The sequence below is a fragment of the Sceloporus undulatus genome, chromosome 3 (assembly GCF_019175285.1).
Source record: "Sceloporus undulatus isolate JIND9_A2432 ecotype Alabama chromosome 3, SceUnd_v1.1, whole genome shotgun sequence".
NCBI classification, from domain to species: Eukaryota; Metazoa; Chordata; class Lepidosauria; order Squamata; family Phrynosomatidae; genus Sceloporus; species Sceloporus undulatus.
This window is the reverse complement of record NC_056524.1, coordinates 100,577,875-100,595,206: the sequence shown is the minus strand read 5'-3', so window position 1 is coordinate 100,595,206 and position 17,332 is coordinate 100,577,875. Positions and strand designations below refer to the sequence as shown.

Genomic DNA, 17,332 nt, shown 5'->3' with positions numbered 1-17,332 from the left:
TGGTCTGACTTGAAACATAGACAATGTGGTTATGAAAAGCCAGTGTGATATAGTGGTTTGACTGTTGGACTAGTACTGTGGGAGACCAGGGTTCAGATTCCCGCTTGGCCATAGAAATCACTGTGTGATCTTGGGTTAGGCACATTCTCTCAGCCTGGAGAAGAGAATGGCAATCTTAAGTGCAGGTTTTGCTGTCTGTAGTTGCTGGAACTTGTTTATTTCTAGAAAAGAGGGAGAAAAGGTTGAATTTGTAACTACAACACTCAGTCGTCTGATGTTAATACAATTTTAAAGGGTGTGGGTCAAAGAATGTCAGCTGCTTCCTCTTGATGTATCTTTCCAAGATTACTCAACTAACATACCAGTAAGCAAGTCACCACCAGGCAATCAGGAAGGAAATTGATGCTGAAAGTGAAACTATATGAGCAGTTACAGATCTAGCAGTTATATTAGCAGCAGTTACAGATCTAATACAGAGACTGGCAACATCAAGGAGTCATGGGAGGTATTTGTTTTACAATAATTTGTCATATTTTAATGTTTAAGGGCTCTGTTAGTTATGTGATATATAACAACAAGCATATGGTTTCAAACCGAGCATACAGGATACCCCAGTTGTTTGCTCCAGCTTGGAGAAAACATGTTGCAAAACATGAAATGATAAATCAAGCAGGCACAAATTGCTGTGGTTTTTTAAAAATAATAATTTTTAAAGTATTGCGTTCTTGCTTTCCCTCTTTAGAAGAGTTTTTAAAAATATTTGAGGGATGATTTAGGAGGAAATTCCTCATTGTTAATTATTCAGAAACTTTCTTAGCAGTTTTTAGTCATTGGAATCAACCAGTGCATTATCTTAAGAAAGAAGAATTCATGTTAAAAATTATCTTTAGCTGTGGTGGTAATGTCTAATTTAGGAGAAATCCATACCCTCCAAACAACATTAGAGTCTGGTCAAAATGGCAAGAGGTATTAAGCGGAAGAACAGACAACCTAGGAGAGACTGCAGCAGTTTGTTTTGCTTCTGTCTGAGCATATCGGGAAAGGCAAGATTTATCATTCTGCCCTTCCCCTTCCACCCAAGTTAATTGAGTGTAAACATTTGAACTAATTTTGCAGCAGTTGAAGTAAGTTGAAATGCAAAGAGGGAAAGTGGACAGATGCAAGTGAAACTGGGATATTTTAAAAGCAGCTGAAAAAGCAGAATGACAGAGGAAACTTTCTCAATTGGAGGGTATGCTAATGTACCTTCATGACTTAAAAACGGCTAGTGTTTCACTTAGCTTTAACTTGGACAATTTTTCACAACATAACCTTCTGTTTAGAGAAACATAACTTGTTTTGCTAAGGCATTTCAGTCCTGCCTGGAAAACAGCAGAAAGCACCAAGAAGGGGCGAAAGTGGGAGGAGAAGAAAAAAATTAGAATAATTTAAAACCAATTGAAAAGGTGGGACAGCAGAGGGTTAAAATGGACTGTCCCCACCAAATTGGGACAGTTGAAAGGGATGGAAATCCAGTACTGTAGTTTCCTCCATATTAATATTGCGTATATTTGATTCTCCCAGAACCGCCTTCACAGAGAAATTTGTGGGAAGGAATCCAATTTCTAAAAATACTGAAATCTTCCTATCCCCCTGGCACACCCACAAAATGGTAGGAAAACATCTTAAATTCAAAAAGCACGAAGACATCTGTCCAACTGTTAATCGAAAGTAGAGTAGGCCTACTAAAGTAAGGGGACTTATTTAAAGATTGGCTTACCATTTAGCAATTAGTACAATTATCAGTTGTGTTATAATCAAAAATGTAATCTATTTTTATCTAACTTCACTGGACGATAACTGTGTTTATTCTTGCCAGATCAGTATGGCAACATTATGCGTGTTGATACTACCGGAGCTTCTCTTGAAACTGGAAAACAAGAAGGGCTGTCTTACGGTGGTAAGATGATTACTTGTTTGATCAAATACTGTGGTAGCTTTGTTAATTGGCTAGTGCTACCTTATGTGTGTTATTTCTTAAGGTAATTATAAAATCATAATTTACAAAAGAGAATAAAATGCTAAATTTAGGGGTGAAATTAGGTAAAAAGTATAATCCAATAATTTCGGTGTGTCAGTGTATATGCTAAGAATTTTGGGGAAGAACAGCAACATTTTACAATGTGATCAGATACTGAATGCTCTGAAAACATGGGGACTCATCTTCAGCTGGCTCAACCAAGATTTCTTTAGTCTCAGATTTCATCATCTCTTTGAAACTGATCAAGACTAGTTATTTTTAAATAATTTGAAACCCAACCTCAAAGAGCTCCATTTGCTCCCAGCATGATAGAGCCACCACTTACGACTGTACATTTGCTCACTTGTTATGTGGGTGACTTGTCTCCCTCTATCATATTATAATTATATTAAGATTGGCGGGATTTAGACACACTGGGACACGATAGTACAACTGGAACAGAAGCAGGTTTCTGGTGTAATAATTGCCCATCTCCTTTTCTCTCCTTGATAGTTTCTAATAAGGCAAGTAGTGTTTAACTGTCCGTTAGTGGAGGAATATTCTTTAAGGGATTGGAGTTTTATTTATTTTTTAAACATTGCCCATTAAATGGATATGTGTGTTCCTAAGTGTTTTCCAAAGCCTTATCTTACTTGACCTAGTTTTTTTGTTTGTTTGTTTTATTGGTGAGCAGCAGGCCAGCCCAAGATATTTTGCTGCTGGGGATAAAGAAAAAGGTGGCAGGCCCTTCCCATTCTACTTACAAAAGCCAATTAAATTGGCAGGCCAAATTTATTTAAACACTTTTGGTGGGGTAGTGTCTACCAAAACACCTGAAACAGCAGACTACAGTAGGCCCTTGGTATCCACTAAGGTTTGGTTTCAGGACCTTCTGTGGATAGCAAAATCCATGGATGATCAAGTCCTATTAAATACAATAGTAAAATGGTGTCCCATATATAAAATGCCAAAATCAAGGTTTGCTTTTGGAATGTATATATTTTTAAAAATATTTTAAAGCCATGGATAGCTGAAACTGTGGATTAAAAAAAATCTGTGGATACGGAGGGACAAATGTATTTACAGGACTCAGAACACTTCAGTGTTTATTGTTTAATATGTCACTATTGATGCCAGTGACGTATCCAACATTCTGGCAAGTCCAGGAAGAGCAACAAGGAGGCTGCCACTATTGCATAGTGAGTGGCAGGACTGGCCCTGAAAAATAAGCGAGAGAGAGAGAGAATAATTATTCAAGAACTCAGCTTTCTTTTGATAGAGATAGGCTTTATATCTGACTGAAGCTTGACTGTGGTCCTTCTATGTGCTTACCTTAAAATGTTATGTGCAAACAAGTGTAAAAGATGTTTTTAATCTGCTTTTTTTCCCCACAAGGGATTGCAGCTTCTGAAAAAATTGCAGAGAGAGATCTAAAGAATCTAGAGAAATACAAGACAACGATTCAGAATGTTAGTGAAAAAACTGGTATCGATGCAGCTTTAATTGCTGCTATAATGTCCCGAGAATCTCATGCTGGAACTATCCTGAAGAATGGCTGGGGTGACCATGGCAATGGATTTGGTCTGATGCAGGTAATATTTGATAATTATTTGATAATTATATTTGATAAATAATGGCTCAGGGTTATTTGTAAGTGGAGACAAGTGGAATGTCACAGTTCTCTGGCCTATTCTTTGTGCTGGTCAATGTTTCTATACATAACCTAGATGAACATATATAGAGGCTGCTTATCATAGTTGAAGATAACATGAAATTAAGAGGGATGGCCATCATCACCACAGAAGACAGGATCAAGCTCTAAAAGGAATCCTGGAACACAGACAAAATCAATGTGAAATTCAACAGATAAATGCAATGTCTTGCATTTAGTTAGCTCCCACCTTAAAAAAAACCCAAAGACATCAGTAAATGAGGGAAAACAAACTCAAGTTGAATCCAGAGAAAACGGAGGTACTTGCGATAGGTTCCCCAAGTCCAGGGACGGAGATTTGTCAACCAGTCCTGGACAGGGTCACACTCCCCCTAAAGGACAAAGTTCGCAGTTAGGGAGTACTCCTGGACTCATCTCTACAGTTATCATCTCAAGTGGATGCAATGGCCAGGAGTGCTTGGTACCAACTTCGACTGATACGCCAACTGCGTCCCTGTCTGGACCGAAAGGACCTTGAAACAGTGGTACATGCATTGGTAACCTCTCATTTAGGTTTCTGTAATGCGCTCTACATGGGGCTCCTTTGTACCAAGTTCAAAAGCTTCACTTGGTTCAAAATGTGGCAGCCAGATTGGTCATTGGAACATCTAGGTCAGACCATGTAACACCAGTGCTAAAATCCCTTCATTGGTTGCCAATTATCTTCCGGGCGCAATACAAAGTGTTGGCCATTACCTTTAAAGCCCTACATGGCTTGGGCCTGAGTTACTTGAGGGAATACCTCTCCCTACATAGTCCGCCCTGCACTCTCAGAACATCTGGGAATAATTTATTTGAATATTCAAAGACCTGGTTATCAACAACTTCCCACAGAGCGTAAACAGCCATAGCCCCCAAGCTATGGAACAACTTGCCGGAAGAAATCCATCTTATCACCACCTTAGATGTCTTCAAGAAGGCACTTAAGACAGATCTCTTCCGGCAGGCCTAACCAACTGATTTTTTTATAAAGAACCAAGGAAAACTCCCACTTCTGGTTGCAACTGTGTATTTTAGATGATGATTTTATTGTTTTGAACTGTATTTTTTGAGCTATGTTATTGTTTCACTGTATGGATTTTAGATGTTGTTATTGCTTTATGGTTGTAATCCTGCCTCGATCCAAGGGAAAGGTGGGAAATATAAATAAAATTTATTATTATTATTATTATTATTATTATTATTATTATTATAGAATGGAGAAGACCTGACTAGACAGCAGTGTACATGAAAAAAAAAATCTAGGTGCCTTGGTACATCAAAAGTTGAGTATGAACCTGCAGTGCAGTACAAATACTAAAAAAATAGTAATATTGCAACCTTGTGCTTAATTAAAAGAAGTGTAATATCTAAATCATGGGAGTGATAGCTAGTGGGTATTACGTCAGTGAGGTAGTCACACTGTTTTGGTTTTCAGTTAAAACTTTAAAATTGCTGACCAAGTTGTTGAACCTATTGTTGGAATAGGATTCACCTTGGATACCAACCTTAAAGTTCAGAGTAAAGCCCAGAGAAGATTCACATCCCCACTGATATGGAAGCCACCAGCCAACACAGTGCATTCATCAAGCTGTGTTCGGTTCTGACTGAATTACTTCAAGAAGAGGCTAGATAAATTAGAACATTTTCAGAGAAGAGCAACCAGGAAGGGTGAAGAACCTGGGAAATCAACTGTTGTGAAGAACAATTGAAAGGGCCAGATACTTTTAGCCAGAGAAGATTTGATTAAAGAGAGGAAAGACCAGTTTTCAAATATCCATATTTGGCCTGCCGTGCAAGATATAGAGCAGATTTGTCTAGTGTTATTCCAGAGGACAGAATTAAAGAACCAGTACTAATTGCAGGGAAGTGAATTTTTACTACACGTCCTAACAATGAGAGCTGTCTTGGCAGGTGGGGAATTTTCATTCATTGGTGGCATTTAAGCAGAGGCTAGCTGGTCATCTAATAGAGATTAATAATAATAATAATAATAATAATAATAATAATAATAATAATAATAATAATAATAATAATTTTATTTATATATCTCCCTGCGGATCAAGGCAGTATTACATGCAGTAAAATGCATACAAGAATACAATCAATAAAACACTAACAACAATAATAATTTCAATAAATATTAACTATATCATCATACTATTAAGGTAGTATGGTAGAAGCCTCCTGCATTGCAGATCCTGCAATGGGATGAGCTTTACATTATCTCCAAATCTACCTGTAATTCTGTGATTGATGCAAATATAAAAAAACCCATGTCTCATTTCCAAGGAACTTCAAATCATGATAGTTTTCTTGAAGTTATAAAGGGCCATTTCAAAGGCTTATCAACCACAAACCAAACAAACCTTCATACAATTGAAGTTGCTCGAATAGCTATCCCATCTTTCCCTCCTTTATTGTCAACATTTAGAATATAATCTCCTGTCAGGGTTTTTTTTGGGGTAGGGGGCACTCTTTCATGTGAAACAACTGTAATTTGAAATGTGTTGTTGTTTTTTTGTTGTTAACTGCCTTGAGTCAACTTTGACTTAAGGCGATCCTGTGGATGAGACATCTCCAAGACTCCCTGTTGACTACCTCTCTGCTAAGATACAGCCGGCACAGGCCTGTGGTCTGTTTGACTGAGTCTAACCATTGGGCATGTGGTCTGCCTCTCATTCTACAGCCTTTCACCTTACCTAGCATCATTGTCTTTTCTATTGATTCATTTTTCCTCATGATGTGGCCAAAGTACAACAGCTGCAACTTAGTCATCCAGCCTTCCAGAGAGAATTCTGGCTTGATCTGTTCTAGAATCCATTTGTTTATCTTCTAGGCCATCCATCATATTTTTGGCACTTTTCTCCAGCACCACATCTGAAATACTATTTTTTTTTCAAAGGTTGATAAAAGATACCATAAACCCACAGGTACGTGGGACAGTGAGGAGCATATTACTCAGGCTACTCTCATTCTGGCCACCATGATAAAGGAGATCCAAAAAAAATTTCCACAGTGGACTAAGGAACAACAGCTCAAAGGTATGAAACTAATTGTTCCAAAATATTTCATAGTTGATATTTATGATGAATTTGCTATGAAGATGAAAACTGGACAGAGGAAGATTTTTTAATTGTAACTTCCTCCTACCCTGAAGTTTCTTACTTAGCAAGAAAGGGAACCATGGGAGGGTCTGCTGCATACAGTAAACCAGGCCAGTTTGAAGCCTCCTTGTTCCCTGGATTCATAGAACCATTTCACTAAACTTTCTGGGACACATGAGGCTGCCTTGTACCAAATTAGACAGTTCATCATCTAGCTCCACCTTATCTACATACTAACAGCCCCAATGACTCTTCAGGGTTTCAGGCATGATGTGATTTTCCCAGTTCTATGTGGAGGCATCTGCAGTTGAACTTGGGACCTTGGCATGTGAAGTGTGTCTTTTACCATACAGCTGTGTTCATTTAAATATGGACTATGAAATGTTATCTTCCATTGATTAACATATATTTGCCCTTCTAGTCGATTGTCACTGAAAGATTCAGGAGACAGCTAGATTATTGACGTTACTACAGTGGATCCTTGTTATACGCTGGGGTTTGGTTCCAAGATCCCCCGTGTATAACAAAATCCATGTATGCTCAAGTCCCATTAAGTATAATGACATAGCAAAATGGTGTCTCTAATAAAAAATGGAACATCAAGGTAAATTTATACTTTTTTGGAACATTTTCAAACCGTGTATGCTTAAATCCGTGTACAGTGGTACCTCGGGATACGAAATATCCAGGTTACGAAATTTTCGGGATACGAAAAAATCCCATAGGGAATTATTGTTCCGGGTTACGAATGTTTTTTCGGGTTACGAAAAAACTTTTGGTGCTTTTCGGCGCTATTTTACACGGAATCGCGGCTTTTCCCCATTAGCGCCTATGGCAATTCGGCTTACGAAGGCTTTTCGGGTTACGAAAGCGGCCGCGGAACGAATTATTTTCGTAACCCGAGGCACCACTGTATAAAAAATCCGTGTATAAGAAGGGCCGACTGTACTCACTCTTCTTCACATGATAAAAACAGTGCCAGATAGCCAGATTTTATAAACAGGTGTATGTGCCATTGTCTTTAAAGATAGGTCTGTTTTCGCGTGTTAAAAATGTTCTGTGGTTTACCTTTTTAATATGAGTATCATAACAATATTAAGAGGTTGCATGGATTGTTATTCAGAATTTCAGGCACAGCACACATTGGTTGAGGCTTTGTAGATAATAGGTCAGAGAGAATTTAAATGCAAAAAACACTGATGTTGGCAATTAGATTTGTTGACATTCACCATACACATAACTGTTGGTAATAACAAAGAAAACCTGGCATTAAATAACCCAAATGATACGTGTTGTATATATACAGTGTTATAGCAAGTGCACTTAAATGTGTATTTCTGCTCCGGTACATGTCATCTCCATAGTCCTGTGTAATACACTTGCCCCTCCATATTCACTAGGGTTAGGGGCACAGGACCTCTGTGAATATGGAAAAAACGCAAATAACAAAAACACCATGTTTTTCCATGAGAGGACACATTTCTAGCAATCTTTAGGTCCTCCAGTACAACTTTGTGGTCAGCATCTGCCATACACTGACCACAGAACTGTGCCGGAGGAGCTATAAATGCCAAGTGGAGTATTCCCTCTAGGAATCTCGAGGTCTTTCAGTGCAACTTTTAGTTAAAGTTGACCATAGAGTTGCACTGGAGGGCCTAGATATTTCTAGAGTGAACATAATAATCAAATCTGTTAATAATCAAATCTGCAACTATGAAAGAATGAGTGTATACTGATAGGGATGGATGAAAAACCATGCATTCTTAACAACCGATGTCCCTCAGGATGTAGCCCTATGCTACAATGTCTAATTTACAAATTGTAAGCTGCTCTGATAGCTTGGCTGAACAGCGGGATATAAATAAATTATTGTTATTATTACAATATTTGAGATGAAGACCATGTGAACTCAGTATGAACTATTTCTGTATACAGTATTCATAATCGGTCGAGATGTGTATATCACATGGAAAATGCCTATATCATTGATGCACTTCTTAGTATAAATGTCAATAAGCTGTTTAATATCTTCCGTATCTCCAAGAATCCTAAACCCACATTCAGTCGACATCTTATACCAACATATGTGAAAGAAGTTTTTAAAGTGAGTTTTGTTCATGTGATCTTAAATTATTTTAACTACAGGTGGAATTGCAGCATATAATGCAGGAACTAAAAATGTCCAAACCTATGAGCGACTGGATGTTGGAACAACAAAGAATGATTATGCCAATGATGTTGTTGCAAGAACCGTGTTTTACAAAAAAATGGATACTAACTATAATTTGAAATGAATGTACTGTACAATCAACCAACTTATGAAAACTTTTGTATTATTTGTATGTTGATTGCATTATGTTTTTGTTGCTTGACTGCTGTAAGTAGCCCGCACCCAGTTTCTAAATTGCATGTGATCCAGGCTGTTTTAAATGACTGTGATGTGAAATCATGGTAAGCAACTTACATGCATTAAGTTTGCCAAGTAAATTCTAAATAGCTGTTTTGTGTTAATTAGCATGAACTTTAAAAATTCTTTTCATCATTTTTGTAACCAGTAAGGATTTGCCTTTTAGACCTTGCTTTTCTTCAAGCTAACAGCTACTATGTTTACCACCATAATGTAAGAGGTAATGTGATGTACTAGTTGAGGTTTGAACTGGGAAACTGTTTCAGATCATTTGGATGCTCTTAGCCACTATCATCTTAAAGTTTAGATCTGCAGTTTGTTTACAGTCCTATTATAGGTTTGCACTGTTAATAAGCTCTGAACATGTCAAAGGCTATACAGATGCTAACTGCTTTCACTGATGTTTAATAAATTTGTACTTTGCAATACATCGACAGAAGATAATTACTGTACTGTTTAATTTGTCTCAGCCAAGTTGACTGACCTAGAATGTGGAGTACTGTGGAAATATTTTAAAGCATCTCTCTCATTCTACTTCTGTTATATACTAGTGTGTGTATCTGCCTCTCAGTTCACTTGTCAACCTATGGCTAATCAGTGAAATTCATAGGTTTTTCTTAGTCCAGGAATACTCAAGAGATGATTTTGCTATTTCTTTTCCCTGAAATATAGCTTGCAGTACCTGGTATTTGTTGGCGGTCCCCCATTGAAGTACTAACTGGAGCTTACTCTGCTTAATTTCCAAAAGCAGATGGGATCTGGTGCCTTTAGAGTACGCCACGGTAGAGGACAGCTGTTATTTAGTCCTAACATTTGGTTATCTTTGTGTTCACCAACTATGATCTTTTTGTCACTGCTCTTTTAAACTGGAGAAAAATAAATAGTTGTTTGTGCCTCCATCATTTCCAGTTTATGAGGACTAATGAATTAATGAGTGAATATACATTAAGACATGGTTTGAAAGGGCCACAGGGGAAAAACATGCCAGAGAAATCCGTAAAGGGAGAAGCAGATATGCATTTGTGGGTGAATTGATGCCTCTGATCTAATATAAAGGCTTTGTTTGGTTTTAAAGGACCGTCTCGATAAAGCATAAAAGAATGTAATGAGCCAATGAAATACTATTATGTCTGACTATGAATTCTATAAATGCAGGAAGGAATAACTCAACAGCTTCATTCTGGTTTCTCACACTGTGATAATGCTCCTATATCTTCTTTATAGAAATTTGAAAATCGGTTGACCTCTAGAATTGCTGTTGGTAGCTCCATACTAATGCCTTCCTGACCAAAATGATGAAGGTGATCTTGAGAAGACAAAAACATCCACAGGAGAAAAGTTGTAGGATAGATTATTTCAGTTAGAAAGGATAAATGCATGTTTAGGTCACAATGTAGTAACATCATATATAGATATACAGATTATATATATATATATATATATGATATACTTAATACATAAATAGAACAGAGTTTCAAAATAATTGCATACCACTTCAAGACTTCAACAGTACAAAACACAAAGCCAGAGAAGTCATCATAAACTGGTGTTTGAAGTGGCAGCATTCAAATAAGGCCTCTAATGAGGATCTCAGGGGTCAACATACCACATATATACTAAAGTAGCTTGCTAAGTACTCTGCGTGCATAGTTATGCCTTCTTATTTTGGCTATACATGTAAACATGTGAACTTTCCATATAGGGCAGCCTGTTCCAGGAGTCTTCAGAAGCTTACAGAATTGTTTACTGAAAAGACCATTATAAACCAGTTTCTCTGAAAAGTACATTGTGTTCCTTCACAAAGAGGTTCCTCTATACAGTGGAGGAATACCACAAAACCACACAGTCCTTTGTGTACTTTTTGTTAACACAGGGTGCAGTGTGTTTTCTGTCAGTGCCAACGCTGTGCAGGAAATGCTCCCAGCAAAACCAGTTGAATATTCTTTCTTCTCTACTTTAATGCATAAAGTAAGTAAACTGGAGCAGCAGGAACATTGTGTAAACCCAGACAGTTATGCTAGATAGAATAATTATTTTCTCGGTATTAGTTCTTGCTATGTTTGACTAAGGAAGTGACTGAAATCTTGAGAAAGCATTTAAAAGTAATCATGCTAAAACAACTTTCACTTTAAGATTATATTTATTGTACAAAATGTCACTACACATTACGATTAATCAATTGCTTTCTGTTCCACTGGTTTTAGACGACGGCGAATTATTAATTCCCCTGTGCTGATATTAATATAAGTGTCAGACATTTCCTCTTCGGTTGGAATTCCATGAGGCAGCTTTAATGGTTTTATGCTACAACCAGGAGAGAAAAAGATATTAGTTCTGTTTTACAAAAAAAAAAAATTAGAATTCTGCTGGTAAGAAGAATTAACAAACCTTATCAGGTGTTTAATGACTTTCAGTTTGTCATTCACAGAAGGTATATTTTTGTGCACTCTGGGCTCAAATCTCTGTCGATAAAACATAAGTTACAGAATATAAACTATTTCCATCTTAAACATGCTCCACATACAAAGGGTTATGGTTACTATATTGCTCTTGAAATATAAATGTAAAATGACAAAGTTGTGTAGAGAATAAGAATTAATGAATTTAATAAAAATAACTGCAGATAGAATTACCCAATGGTTAACATGAAAGACAAATATATATTCCTCTGTATTTTATCTTAAAACGTATATCCCAAGAGAAAGAAAGAGAAAGATAAACAGGACAGAATGGTGAAAGATGTCAGTCCTGGTAATGCACTTAAACTCATCACTCCTTGCAGCCCTTGAGGGCAAAGGAAATGCCCATCCCTACTCCAGCCTATAAAAAGGTTGCTGTATCTATTGCTCTTGAAATTAGTGTCATTGTTACAGTTACTATAAGAGGTAAATGGACGTGTGCACACACGCACCTCAAAGCCATAAAACTATGTACCTTTTTCCATGGATGACAATGCTATTCCATTATGTCAATCAAAACATGCAATCTCAAAGACAAAGGCCGCAATCCAGTGCACATTTATCAAAATGTAAGTAAAACCTAATTTAGCGGGAATTATTTGTGAATACACATGCATGGAACTGGTAATGCAAGTAAAAGGTCAAAGATGGGGGGGGAAATCCTGAATGTTTTCCCAGGAACCAGACAAAAGGGCAATCAAGACTGCTAGTGAGTTACATACCTTTCCCAACCCAAGAACTCTGATCATATCCTTTTCCCAATAAGGACGCCTTCTGCCACTTCTGATCCTGGTGACAAGGTGCAATTTATGAGGCTGATCTGGATCACCCCCATATTTTTCATGATCACCAGGTCGTGGCTGAAACACCTAAATTCAACAAAGGGAGACATTAATTATACTGTTACTTCCAGCTAATACAATAAATACATTAAATTAGTAGTTGCTATAGCAAAGATGACGGGGGTGGGGGGGAAGAATTAAAAAATAAATATCTCATCAGTGAAACATCTGTATCAAAATTTCCACCATAACACAGAATACTATAATGTGTTTAAAAGTTAATTTTATCTTTGAAATATATACATAACATACCAGACTATAACCGTTAATCTGGATTTCAGCATTGTCTATGTGACTGCTTTTATTATGCTTGTTTATTATGTTGTATATCTAAATTCAGAATATACTTGGGAAGGTTTATCCTAAAAAGCATATGAAAATGTTAAAAACAAACAAATATTTACTGAGAAACATATTTATTTAAAAGAAGCAACAGGAAAGCATGTGATTTTAGTGCTGTTTCCAGAGAAGGCTTCTGATGCATCATTGTCCTGCTTCATTCATAGAAGTGTACAAGGGATCCAGATGTTGATGTATTCTTCTACTTGTTAACCTCCCAAGTTCTCTTTCTATTTCTTCCATCTTTTTTCTTAAAATTGAAAATCTATTAAGGAAAAATGACTACACAAACGCCTTCTGGCCACAAGTCCTCTCTTTTCCTGAAAAGACATTAACATCATGGAGCTAGCACCTCAAATACAGATTCAGATATTTGTACAAAGAACTGCAGTCCTTATCTATTACACTTGCTTTGGTATAGGATTTACTTTTGAGAAAAAGTATAGAATTGTACTGTGAAGCAACTGAGATCACTTTTTACATGACAGATTATCTTGTTGTTGTGTACCGTCAAGTTGTTTCCGACTTATGGCAACCCTAAAGCAAACCTATCATGGAGTTTCCTCAGCAATAGTAGTTCAGAGAGGGTTTGTCTTTGCCTTCCTCTGAGGCTGAGTGTGACTTGCCCAAGGTCAACCAGTGGGTTTTCATGGCTGTACAGGGATTTGAACCCTGATCTCCAGCGTCCAACGCTCAAAGCACTATACCACGCTGGTTCTTGACAATTATCTCCCTGGACATATATGATAATGTACATATTCATATGTGAGAAGCTTTGATGAAAATGGCTAAACTAATGTAACATTTTTCAACACAAAGCTTACCGATTCAGGAATTCTTGCCCTTGTAAATTTCTGCCTAATCCAGACCTGCCAAGTGATAGGTTCCACTTTGCTTTTTGCAAGACTCTAAACAAGAAAGAGAAGGGAACAAAAATGAGGTAACACAAACTTTTATCACAAATTTAAACACAAATCGTATCAGAACTATCCTTAAATTGTTAAACTTCACACATGACCAGCCCAAAATATTGTGCTGCATATGGCAAAGAATAAGAAGAAGGTGAACAACTAGCAGGTTAGTTTTATTTCAACACAGAAGATTGGAAGCATCCTCTATTCCCTCTTCTGAGGCTAACAGCTTGGTTTAGGGAACTCAGGCCACTGCTCTCTCAAACAAACATCTGCTGGCTAAAACAACTGCTTCACTCCAATTAGTTATAAGGTCAGCCCTGAAAATATAGTTCCCTTGATCATTTTGGGTGTCCAGTGAAGGATATTTTTAAAACACTCAAGTACTTCAAGACGCCAAGTAACCAAACATATTCACACTAGTATATTCCAGGGAGATATCTATTTCAAGGGCAAAATAGAAGAACAAAACATCCAAAAATCAGACTAAACATCTGTTTGTTAAACCCATGCCAGTGAAGCAGAATCAGCTAGCTCAAGACCAAAAGCAGGCTTACAAAATAACCTACATTTCAAGCTTCTGTCCAGGAGGAATTCCAAAATGTCCTCCATTTTGATCATAACTAAAGCACATTGAGCAACACCACATTATTGGTAGCCTGTCCTTGCTGCAAATGGGAAGATAGGGCAGCTCCTTCTAAAGTTGTTTTTTCCCCTTAGGAGCAGCAGCCAAGACTTGAACCCAGAGCTCGGGGTGCATTTATTTCTCCGAGGGATTTGTTGCTAGTGAAGTACAATTTTAAAACAAAGTGCATTTGCTTAAATAATTTTACTACTGTGCAATTGCAAAAGTACAATTTCAAAGTACATTTTTTTTTAGAAAAAGTGCCATTTAAAAAGTCAAAGTATATTTACTTACACAATTTTACAACCGTGCCATTGTAACAGCACAATTTTTAAAAAGTATCATTTTTTTTAAATAAATTTTATTATTAAAATCAAATACAATTATTTACAACACAAAACACCATTAACTCTCATACATAATAAACATGAAAACAACAAAAAGAGAAATTAAAAAATAAATAAAATAAAAAATAACCTCGACACAACACATTCTATATTATTATGCATAATACATAATAACTTATACTAGAATATACATACAAAAAACTAAACCAAATCAGAAATTATAAAAAAAAAATAAAAAAAAATAATGAGACAAAACATCGTACACCACCATACACATTTAAAACATGACCTTCCCGTCCTTTAAGTTGAATATTTATATTTCACCTATTATGACTTTCCTTTAATTACTCTTATATTTCTTTACAAAAGTTACTTACTTTTCCTTTAATTAAATCTTCTATATCTTACTTAAATATGTAAATATATCAATAATATTGTTTATGCTTTTGATATCTTTCCTTATTGTAGTATTATCTTAGTAACTTTTATTAAGTTCTTATCATTAGTTTACTTTTACAATTGCCATTATATTCATAACATCTTTTTTCCTTAGCACTTTAACACCTTCTTAATAATCCTAAGTACATCATACCCAACTTAGGTAGATTTCACTTTTCCCCCTTCTCTGCTAAATATTTCATAATTGGTTCCCATTGCTTTTCCGCTCTATTAGCAGAATCATTCCTAAGCAAACATGTCAATTTATCCACAATCATCATATCGTAAATCTTGTCTTGCCATTCCCCCACTGTTGGGTTTTCTTTACATTTCCATTTCCTTGCAAAGACCATTCTTGCCGCAGTTATCAAATAGAATATCAATTTCCCATACTGTCTTTCGATGTGCTCGTCTGCTATTATTCCCAACAAGAATAACAATATATCCTTTTTTATTTTAATGTTTAATATTTTCTCTATTTCCAGATGTATTTGTTTCCAGAATTGTTTTGCTCTCTCACAATCCCACCACATGTGTTTGAATGATCCTACATTTTCTTTACAATTCCAACATTCTAACCTCTGCTCTTTATTTATCTTACATATTTTCTCTGGTGTAAGGTACCATTTATATTGCATTTTATAATAATTCTCCTTTATGTCAGCACAGAGTGTATATTTTATTCTTTTGTTCCAATTTTTCTCCCAATCCTCTAACATTATTGGTCTGCCAATGTCCTGTGCCCAAGTTATCATAAAGTGTTTTATTGTTTCATTTTCCATTTCCAGATCTAATAATAATTTGTATAATTTGGATATTTTATGTTCATCATCATGGATTATTGTCTTTGCCAATTGCGTCTCTTCCATTTCAATTTGTGATAATTTGGAGTCTAATTTATATCTTGCCCCTATTTGCATATAGAGGAACCAATTACATTTCAGGCCTTCTGCTAATAGTTCTTCCATCGTTTTTAATTTGTATTGTCCTACCTCCTTTTTTAATAAGTCTTCATATGATATCCAATCTTCTTTTTTCATTTTTAAAAAGTATCATTTTAAAGTAAAATTACATTTACTTACACAATTTTACAACTGCCCCATGCATAACAGTAATTTTTTTTTAAAAGGACCATTTAAAAATCAAAGTACATTTACTTATACGCTTTTACTACTGTGCCATTTCTAATAGTACAATTTTTAAAAAGTACAATTTTAAAGTTAAAAGTACATTTGCGTAGACGATTTTACTGCTGTCCCATTTGTCACAGTACAATTTTAAAGCCAAGTATGATTATTTTTAAAAAGAACAACTTTAAAGTAAACTACATATCAGTTCTTCAGTTTTGTAAGCATATATATACATACACATACATACATACATATATTATATATATTATATATTTGTATAAAGTGTAGTACATGCCAGCAAGGCATTTTAACGATGATGAAGGTCACCATAAATAATGAGGTGGAGTACTTAATACTACTACTACTAATGTACTTTACTTTAAAATGGTACTTTTAATATATATACACACACACACACACACACACATATACACTTTGAAGTTGTACTTTTTACTGTGGTAAAAAGGTTAAAATTCAGACTGTCCCTTGTGTCCAGGAGGAGCTGAAGGTGACAGTGCTGACATGTTGATTTAATGCAGGTCATGTGAAAAATCATCTGTTTTTGGAATGTAAACGATTTGGAAACGGCTCCTAACTTAAGAGTCTAACCCAAATAAAAGGAAGTACTGCATAAACAGTTTGGGGACAGTGAAACAAAGCATAGAGATAAAAGGCTGATGGATGGCTAACCCACGAGGGACAGTGGCATAGGTTAGGGGTAATGTGGCAGAACAGGCGGATGCATACACACAGAGGATGAGCGGTGACTGCTGCTGCTGCCCCTCATCCTTACCTGCCAGCTAAGAGAGAGATTCCTCCACAGAGACCTGGCCACCGCCATTTTGAAATCAGAGACCACGCAGCGCCCTTTTAAGAGACCAAGGCAGCCAATCAGAGGCGGCGGCGGCGGTCTCGAGCGCGCTCGGAAGTCAGCGTCCACGAGAGAAGTCTAAAATATCTTACATCTATGGTGAAGCCTTCCGCCCAATCGGTGAAAAGCTTTCGAGTGTCCTCCGCGCTGAGGGAGCCAATCACAGA

The 17,332-nt window shown here is 36.4% G+C and overlaps 2 protein-coding genes across 3 annotated transcripts; one reads left to right on the top strand and one right to left on the bottom strand.

Moving 5' to 3' along the window:
• Positions 1-368: 368 nt before the first annotated feature.
• On the top strand, positions 369-9,633 carry LOC121924682 (lysozyme g-like). Of its 2 annotated transcripts, none has more exons than XM_042456018.1 (5): positions 369-505; positions 1,859-1,939; positions 3,395-3,591; positions 6,595-6,733; positions 8,942-9,633. In XM_042456018.1, the coding sequence occupies exons 1-5, from the start codon at positions 499-501 to the stop codon at positions 9,088-9,090; spliced, it is 573 nt and encodes a 190-aa protein (XP_042311952.1). In that variant the 5' UTR covers positions 369-498; the 3' UTR covers positions 9,091-9,633. The 2 variants fall into 2 exon arrangements, with proteins under 2 accessions (XP_042311952.1, XP_042311951.1); XM_042456017.1 differs by having other exon boundaries at positions 382-505; positions 1,864-1,939.
• A 1,691-nt stretch (positions 9,634-11,324) lies between these two features.
• MRPL30 (mitochondrial ribosomal protein L30) lies at positions 11,325-17,242 on the bottom strand. The gene is made up of 5 exons (XM_042460176.1): positions 17,088-17,242; positions 13,668-13,751; positions 12,385-12,531; positions 11,592-11,665; positions 11,325-11,507 (listed from the first exon to the last, which is right to left on the bottom strand). The coding sequence occupies exons 1-5, from the start codon at positions 17,133-17,135 to the stop codon at positions 11,375-11,377; spliced, it is 486 nt and encodes a 161-aa protein (XP_042316110.1). The 5' UTR covers positions 17,136-17,242; the 3' UTR covers positions 11,325-11,374.
• Positions 17,243-17,332: the final 90 nt, after the last annotated feature.

What these genes read in the sequence shown, in the direction of transcription:
- LOC121924682 (XM_042456017.1), top strand. Translation starts at nt 422, where the DNA reads ATGAGCAGTTACAGATCTAGCAGTTATATTAGCAGCAGTTACAGATCT. An exon ending in ATGGATTTGGTCTGATGCAG is followed by an intron (nt 3,592 to 6,594) that starts GTAATATTTGAT and finishes TTTTTTTCAAAG; the next exon opens with GTTGATAAAAGATACCATAA. An exon ending in TAAGGAACAACAGCTCAAAG is followed by an intron (nt 6,734 to 8,941) that starts GTATGAAACTAA and finishes TTTTAACTACAG; the next exon opens with GTGGAATTGCAGCATATAAT.
- MRPL30 (XM_042460176.1), bottom strand. Translation starts at nt 17,135, where the DNA reads ATGGCGGTGGCCAGGTCTCTGTGGAGGAATCTCTCTCTTAGCTGGCAG. An exon ending in GGGCAAGAATTCCTGAATCG is followed by an intron (nt 12,532 to 13,667) that starts GTAAGCTTTGTG and finishes TGTTGAATTTAG; the next exon opens with GTGTTTCAGCCACGACCTGG. An exon ending in GTCATTAAACACCTGATAAG is followed by an intron (nt 11,508 to 11,591) that starts GTTTGTTAATTC and finishes TCCTGGTTGTAG; the next exon opens with CATAAAACCATTAAAGCTGC.